At 32.5% G+C, this 9,126-nt stretch overlaps 1 protein-coding gene across 8 annotated transcripts in view; it reads right to left on the reverse strand.

Annotated features, from left to right (window-relative positions):
• The window catches only part of OSBPL8 (oxysterol binding protein like 8), a 142,940-nt gene that overhangs the window by 80,188 nt on the left and 53,626 nt on the right, over nucleotides 1-9,126 (reverse strand). For 4 of the 8 annotated variants that reach the window (XM_006923773.3, XM_025040976.1, XM_006923772.3 and 1 more), the window contains one exon: nucleotides 6,173-6,209. The exons of the other annotated variants lie outside the window; for them this stretch is intronic. In XM_006923773.3, the coding sequence (XP_006923835.1) occupies nucleotides 6,173-6,209 (37 nt within the window). The remainder of the gene's footprint in view (nucleotides 1-6,172; nucleotides 6,210-9,126) is intronic. 8 annotated transcript variants of the gene reach the window in all.

Genomic DNA, 9,126 nt, shown 5'->3' on the forward strand with positions numbered 1-9,126 from the left:
GGGTGGGGGGAAACTACAGTGTGGTATTAGCATAAAAACAGACATACAGAACAGAAGAGAATAGAGAGCCCAGAAATAAACCCATATATATATGGTCAATTAATTTATGACAAAGGAGTCAATAATATACAATGGGGAAAAGGACAGTCTCTACAATAAATGGTGCTGGGAAAACTGGATAGCCACATGCAAAAAAATGAATCTGAACCACTATCTTACACTATACACAAAAATTAACTCAAAATAAAAACTTGAATGTAAGACTTGAAACCATAAAACTCCTAGAAAAAAACAAGCAGTAAGCTCCTTATATCAGACTTGGTGATGATTTTTTGGATATGACACCAAAGGCAAAGGCAACAAAAGCAAAATTAAACAAACAGGACTACATTAAATTGAAATGCTGCTTCTGCACAGTGAAGGAAATCAACAAGATAAAAAGGCAACGTACTGAAATAGAAAAAAATATTTTCAAATCATATATCTGTTAATCAGTTAACAGCCAAAATACATAAAGAACTCACACAACTCAATAGCAAAAAAAAACCCCCAAGCAATCCTATTTAAAAATTGAGAGTATCTAAATGGATATTCCCACCCCCGCAACCTCCAAAAAAAGATATATAGAATGCCAACAGGTACATGAAAAGATGCTCAACATCACTATCTGAGAAATGCAAATCAAAACCATAGTGAGTTGTCGCCTTATACCTCTTAAAATGGCTATTATTAGGAAAACAAGAAATAAAGTGTTGGTGAGAATGTAGAGAAAAAGGAACCCTTGTGCATTGATGATGGGAATGTAAACTGGTGCAACCGCTATGGAAAACAGTATGCAAGTTCTTATAAAAATAGAACTATTATATTATCTAGCAATTCTCTTTCTGGGCATTTATCCAAAGAAAATAAAAACACTAAGTCAAAAAATATATATGCACTCCCAGGTTCACTGCAGCATTATTTACAATAGCCAAAATATGAAAATAAATATCCATCAGCAGATGAATAGATAAAAAATGTAGTACATATGTATAGTAGAATATTATTCAGCCATAAAAAAGAATGAAATCCTAACATTTGAGACAACATGGATAGAAGTTGAGGGCATTATGCCAAGTGAAATATGTCAGACAGAGGACAAATGTGTAATGCTCACACTTATATGCAGAATCTAAAGAGACTTGAAACAACAAAATGAGCCCAAAGAGATGGAGGTTGCCAGAGAAAGAGAGGTTGGGGGAGGGAGCAAAGTGCAAAATGAGTGAAGGAGGTAAAAAGGTACAAACTTCCAGTTATAAAATAAGTCATGCAGATGTAATATACAACATGGTGACTATAGTTAGGAATACTGCACTATATATTTGAAAGTTGCTGAGAGTAAATCTTAAAAATTCTCATCACAAGAAAAAATCATCTGTAACTAGGTGTGGTGATGATGTTAACTAGAAATACGGTGGAGATCATTTTGCAATATATACAAATATCAAATCATTATGTTGTATACCTGAAACTATTATAATGTTGTATGTCAATTATAATACAATAAAAATAATTTAATATACAAAATGAAAAATGGGGGGTACTTAAATGGTGATTTCATGGAAGAAGAAATGCAAATGTTCAATATACACACAAAGGTGCACCCTCTTTAGTAATCAGAAAAATACAAATCAAGATCATAATGAAATAAATATTTTATACTCAGTAAAACTGACAAAAATTAATGTCTGACTGAAAAAGTTGAAAATCACATGGTATCATTTATATGTGGGATAGAAACCTAAAAGCAACAAATGAACAGGACAAACAGAGACTCAGGGACATGGACAATGGACTAGTGGTTACCAGAGAGTAGGGGGTGGAGGAGGAGGGAACAGGTAGACAAGGTAAAAGGGGTCAAATATATGGTAGCTGAAGGAAACTAGATTTTGGGTGGTAATCACACAATAGAATATATAGATGTCAAATTATAATGTACACCTGAAAATTATATATTTGTATTAACCAATATTACCCCAATAAACTTAATAAAAAAATAATTACTGTCTGATAATAGCAAATAGATAAGAAAGGGATCAATGAGACATTTTAAGCACTGCTGGTGGAATATAACCTGATACAAGCACCTTGGAAAACAATTTAGAATTGTCTTATAAAATTGAATTTCAGCATACCCTACAGGTCCAACAAGTCCACTCTTAGCTTCATACCTAGAAACACTCTTCTATGTGTGTACCAAGAAATAAGAATAAGAATGTTCATAGCAACACAGTTCATAGTAGCAAAAAACAAAACAATTTAAATATTCATCAATTGAAAATAAAATGGATAACAGTGTTATATGCAGATAATGGAATAGTATGCAGCACTGAAAAGGAAGAGTCCATAGCTATGCCCAATAACAAGGCTGAATCTTGGAAAAAACATGTTAACTACAAAAAACAAACCCTAGAAGATGACATATATCATGACACCACTTTTATAAAATTAAAAACCAAGCAAACCTTAGTGATACATATGTAATTTAAAAATAACCAAAAAAAAACTATTTTTTTTAAAAAAGCAAAGAATGATAAACAAAATATATAAAATATTCATCATCTCTGGGGGACAGACACAGGAATAGAAGAGAGAAGCAGCACATAGATGGACATGAAGTTTTTTTGTTGTTTTTTTTTTTTTTTGTATCAGTTTCAGGTATACAGCACAATGGTTAGAGATTTATATAATTTACACAGTGATCCCCCAATTAGTCTAGTACTCATCTGGCTCTATACATAGCCATTACAATATTACTGACTATACTTCCTATGCTGTACACTCCCTATCCCTGTTACTGTTTTGTAACTACTAATTTGTACTTCTTCATCTTTTTCACCGAAACCCTCAACCCCTCTCCCGTCTGGCAATCACCAGTTTGTTCTTTGTATCTGAAAGTCTGTTTTTGTTTCATTTGTTCATTTATTTTGTTCCTTAGATTCTACATACAAGTGAGATCATATGGCATTTGTCTTGCTCTGTCTGCCTGCTAGATTCTATCTAAGTCATTGCAAATAGTAAGATTTCATTTTTTATGGCTGATTAACATTCCATTGTATACATGTACTTTAATTTCTTTATCCAGTCATCTATTGATGGGCACTTAGGTTGCTTCCATATTTTGGCTGTTGCAATAGCAGTCAACAGAGGGGTGCATAAATCTTTACAAATTAGTGTTTTATAAAGATTTTAGTGTTTTGGTTTTTTTCGGATAAATACTCAGAAGTGCAATTGCTGGGTCAAAAGGTAGTTGTAGTTTTAATTTTTTGAGGAACCTCCAAACTGTTTTCCATAGTGGCTGTACCAATTTGCAATCCCATCAACAGTGTACGAGGGTTCCTTTATCTCCAACACTTGTTTTTTTACATGAGGTATTTTTAAGATTCAAGCTCTTAAGTGGTAAGTGCAACATGTAGTCACTGTATGACTATGCTTTATAATTTACATATGCTACATTTTTTTCATAGTATTAGTACATTTAAGGCTAACTTAAAATACATTATGAGAAGAACTAATAGAATGAAAGCATGCATTAGTATTTCATCAGTAAGATAAAGGTATCTATCTATGTCTTGAATAACTTTACTATATAAAAAAGGAAATAGTCTAAAAAGTGTGAATTTAGTTCTAGTCACCCCTTTGTAACTCCTTATTGAGGTACTACTATTTATGATTTGATAACCTTGAAGTGAGAGGGTTTGCAAAAATAGCAAAATACATAATATACTTCTTTAGGAAAAACAGAAAACCTTATTTTTCTATTTTGTTTTCTCTCACCCCATTCACAAACATTAACAACTACAAAGACAAAAAACAGAATTGTACAATATTAAAGTCATTTTGATGTCCATCATTTGTACTACAGTGGACTAATGAAATGTAAACTCAAAAAGGGCAGTAACTTTATCTGCATCCCTTGGCATAAAACTGTCAATAAATATTTGCTAAATGACTGAATAGATATTTCATGAAAGAATCATGCATGATATCAGCGTAGTTGCTGACAAAACAATCAACTGCCTCACCTACTAAAGATAACATTACAGTGCCCTCTCCTGGTTGTACTTTGTAGTGGAAGTAAAGTAACCTACTTTGCTATTCATGTTGCTTTATTATCTATCTTAAGTAGAGTAGAAACCAATCACGCTAGAATAATTAATAATAATATAATTAACATAACAGCTGAAACTTCTAAAGAGAATATGATTCTATACTATCGTTCTTTATTTTCTGACTTCAGCTCATCAATATAAAATCTGAAGACGTTTACAAACTTAAAGTCTGGTGTATACCCTTAAACTAAGTGAAAGCTAAGATAAAATGAAGTAATTATTTTAGAGTCATAAATAATTCTAAATTTCCCCTTACAGATGGTATACCTTTTCTTAAATACTTAAATAATTTAAATATGTTGGTATACATAACATTATAGCTTTTTCATTCAATAGTAGAGATCCTAATAAAGTATTATAGAAAATTCACTTTCACTCTAACAGATATGTGGTCTCTAGGAAATAATTATATAGTCCCCTTTTAATTGCTGGCAGAGCACATAAAATATAAATTCATCTCGAATATATGTTGTATAATTTTATTTATACATGCTTAAAACACATAACCAGAATAAATTCCTATTCCAAGTAAATATTAAAGACCTGCATTTATAAAACCTAGTTCCTAAAATAGAACCATTTCAACTGATATTAAAAATTAAATTCCATTTGTAAAATTCAGCAGTGCCGATCAGTTCACCTTCACCAACATCTAAATATATGAAATAATTAAAACAACTGAAAAATCCATTGAAAATATCTGCCAGGTATCACAAGTAAGGCTGAACAAGAAAACATAAAAATGTTTTGAGATTTGTATACTTTTTTCTACTTTAAATATTTCTACTATTCTAATAATGCTGACTGTACAATAAACAACATATTTAAAATAGTATGAATTGTTGCAGTTAAAAAAGGAATTAGGATATGACTTTAAATCATCTCTCTTTTCAGAAAAAAATTACATATATATTATAACCGGTTTTAGATATAAATAGCTACTACTCTAGAACATTTTACACCTGAAAGAAACCTTGCCATTTTCTTGCTCAGTCCCCCACTTTAGCCAATGGGGAGGAGGGAAATGAGCCCCAAAGCTGTGAACTGACTTGCAATTGTCGGTTAACTATTTAGAAATAAATACTAAAACTTTCTGAATCAATATAATTCCCACACTGATCTTCAGTAAAGTTAGAATCTTTGTCTGATTCACAATGCAGTAATATTGCAATTATTTGGTTAAACTTCAGTTCAGCAAACTGACAGTTTCACTCTGATTTTTGAAAACCAGTAGAAAACACACTGGACTAGTAACCAATTCTAACTCCCTGGATATTTCAGTTCTTAGCTTCAGGCTTTGCATCTATAAAATTAATGCTTTTTGGGTGACTTCTGAAGTTCTTTTCACATCAGTAATTTTATGATTTTTAATATAAAAGTTGTTCCTGTCACAACGCTTTGACATTATCTATTATTGGGTCTAACTCCCTTGCTAGGCTATGATGATCCTTAAAGGTAAGGCACATGTTTTATTCATTGTGTATCCGCCAAAGCAAACAGTGTCAGTCAAATAAAAAAAATTTTTTGGACATAAATTTAAAGATTACATCTTCTAAATTCCTAAGTTGAAACATGTTTCACTTATAAAATCCCCAAAGAATAAAAAATTTTTTCATAACCAAATTGTCATATAAAAATTCTGACTGAATAGCATTTCTCATTGTCACATGGCAGTAAATTTCTTATACCGTGTCCGGCCTCAAAGTAGTCTGAGCTATGCTTTGTGATGACTGCAGAAAGGAATACTATGAAGAAGTCCTAAATTATGATTAGGTAATTGGCTAAGTGAATTATCTATCTTTAGATAATCAAGATGTAAATATACAAATACTATCAATCTCAGATGGACACTGACAACAGATTGGGCACTGAATGATCATTTATTTTCTTTACTTTGTATTTCAATGCTTGGAAAGAAAAGCAGAAAATTTAATAATCAAAATAGAAATACATATGCCTTTTATAAGTACACATCAAAATATTATGTCTCCAAACATGTCATTCAAACCTTAGCTACTTACTTGATGGCCCAAGGACATCTTTGCTATCACCAAGAAGCTTTTAATGCAGGGTAATTGAGCAGCAAACAAATACAATCCAAACCAGGAAGAAGCAAAATGCATCAGGATTGAAGCAGCAGTGAAACAAAAGGACAAGGAAAATAGCATTAGTTTATAAGTTGAAAGCACATGCACATCAATCCTAATAATCACAATTCACAAGGAATTTCCTTTTCCACACATAACAAGATCCTGGCTTAGGCATTATCAAATAGTTGTTTTATTTTGGAAAATGAAGTCAGAAAGAGAAAAATGAAATCATCCAAGTATTTCGTTTTGAAAATTACTCAAGTTAAAAATTACTTTTATTTATAATTCAAGATATAGGTTAGGAGTGGTAAAAAATATTTAGAAATATATAAGGGACAGCCAAGAGTTATTCATTCTTTACATTTCAGTGGTTTAAAAATACATTATATTCATGCACTTTTAAATATTAGTTCCGCATGCCATGAAAGCACTTAATACTACATAGAAATTCAGGCTGTTTCTTCTACAAAGGAACATTTATGAGTGCTTATTATATGCCAAGCATTGAGCAAAAAGCATTACAAAGACATCAACAAAGCAGAACAATTATTTTCTCAAACGGCAAAAAAAAAAAACAAAGAAACCAAAGAGGAATACTAATTAGAACGATAAATTTTATTCGGACAAAATTTTCTTAGAACCTACTAAATATCAAGCATATCATCTGGAGCTACTGGTCTTTAAGAAGTTAGAAGACCCAATTCTTAAATGAATAATTTGCAATCAACTAAAAAAAAAATTGCTAACCTTTAATAACTATTTTAACTAACATACATTACACTAAATGTCATCTATGGACAAGTGTTTTAGTCTCCCTTGTAGGTACAAAATCCTCAGCTCTCCTTCATTTAAAATACCAACTATGATAACATATCACAACTAAAGTCTAACAACAAAAACAAAAAATTCCCACTGTTTACATTATTGCTTGGTCTTATTTAAAGGGAATTGGGGACTCTTAATTGACTATAACCCAAAAAAGGTAACGATTGTTTGCTTTGCGCTTCTGTTGTCTCCTAGGAAAAACTCTTAGCCTTTTTACTTTACTAAAGTGATAGTTATTTCACAATGCTTGATATTATGTTCTAATGCCTTTTAAAGGTATTTGCTCAGAAATAAATAAAGGCATTTGCTCTATTCATTTTTTTGTTATTGCTCATTTAAGCTCATTCTTCTATAAAATGATTTCAGTTTCACAGGATAAGCGAAAAAAATACATCTTTAGTGACAATGAACTAATTGTGCTCAAGTCCTTATTACCATGTTAGAACAACTAGCAAGCATGTGGGGAGAGATTTAGGTATTTGCAGTAGGCAATCTCTAAAATGGCCCGGTGATTCCCCCACTTCTTGGTGTATAACCCCCGCTCTTTGAGGGTATGCTAGACTTGCTGAAAGTACTTCTAATGAACAGAATGTGGCAGAAGAAAAGGGACGTCACTTCCAAGATTAGATTGTTAAAAAACTAGGACTTCCACCTTGTTTACAGTCTCTGTTCTCTCTTAGATCACCCTGGGGAAAGCCAGCTCTGTTCGCCCCTCACCTCTCAGCCATGAAGAGAAGGAACTAATATCTGCCTGACAACCACGAAGTGAGCTTTGATGTGCATCCCTCACCAAGATCCTCCCCAACCACCGCCCACCCCCGCCCCATCCACCTAGTCTAGCTTTCAGATAAGACTGCAGCAGCCCTCCTCTGCAGTAACTTAGCTGAAACCATACAGAGATTCTGAGCCACAGACAACTGGCAAAACTGCTCTTGGATTCCTGACTCAAAGAAACAGTAAGATAATAAATGCTTGTTGTTTTACACTTGATTTTAGGATGATTTGTTATCTATCACCAATAAATAAATAATATTGGAAAACTAAAAGAAGTTAAGAAATTGACAGGGACAACTGCGGAAAACTTTACTAATGCTTTATAGACATCTTCTTTAAAACATCTTCCAGTATGGATAGGGATAATTACTAGTTTCCCTAGATTTACCAGGAACTTCCTAGAGGAAAGCAATGGTTCTAACCATTTGTACCTGGTTGGGAGTATTCAATTTCACAGGGCCAGTCACATTTGGAAATTTTTTAGTTGATCTTCTATTTAGGGTAAAAGATTAAGTTTAGTTTCATTGTACAGTTCTGTTATACTCTTCAGTTTTCTTAATTAACAGCACTATGTCAACATCTGTGCAGCTGTACTCTTTGCCTGTTTACTTCTTAGCATATATAGCAACTTCTCAATATCTGCTTCCAATAATGCTGAATTTCAATGTTACATCCTCAAGCATTTATTTATTTGTTCATTTGTTTGTTTATTTTTACGCCTACGGCACCCAGTCTTTCTGGGTCTCCCATCCAAGTACTAACCAGGCCTGACCCTGCTTAGCTTCCTAGATCAGACAAGCTCGGGCTTGTTCAGGATGGCATAGCCGTAGACTCTCAAGCATTTTTGTGTCATATAAACCTGATCCTATTGAAGTAATCCAATATTCTTTTCAGGTTGAGGCACTGAATATTAATCAAAATAAACGACACTGTCTATTCCTATCATTGATCCATCCATCTATCCAAATATTTACTGAGTACCTAATATATATACAGGTATCATTTTAGGCATCATGGGGTACAGTAATAAACAAAACAGACAAAAATCTTGCTTTCATGTTAGTTCTGTTCTAGTGGGGGAGATGAACAATAACATAATTAAGAAGTAAAAATTTGTTATACATTATATAGTATAAATACTAAGGAAAAAATAAGCAGAGAATGAGGATATACAAAATTTTAGGGAAGAAGGAGTTAAAATTTTAGATAGGGTTGCCTAAGAAGGTTTCGCTACAGAGATGACTGAATAAAATGAAGTAAATGACCATAAGAACATAAAGGGAAAG

The sequence above is a fragment of the Pteropus alecto genome, unplaced genomic scaffold (assembly GCF_000325575.1).
Source record: "Pteropus alecto unplaced genomic scaffold, ASM32557v1 scaffold76, whole genome shotgun sequence".
Classification (NCBI taxonomy): domain Eukaryota; kingdom Metazoa; phylum Chordata; class Mammalia; order Chiroptera; family Pteropodidae; genus Pteropus; species Pteropus alecto.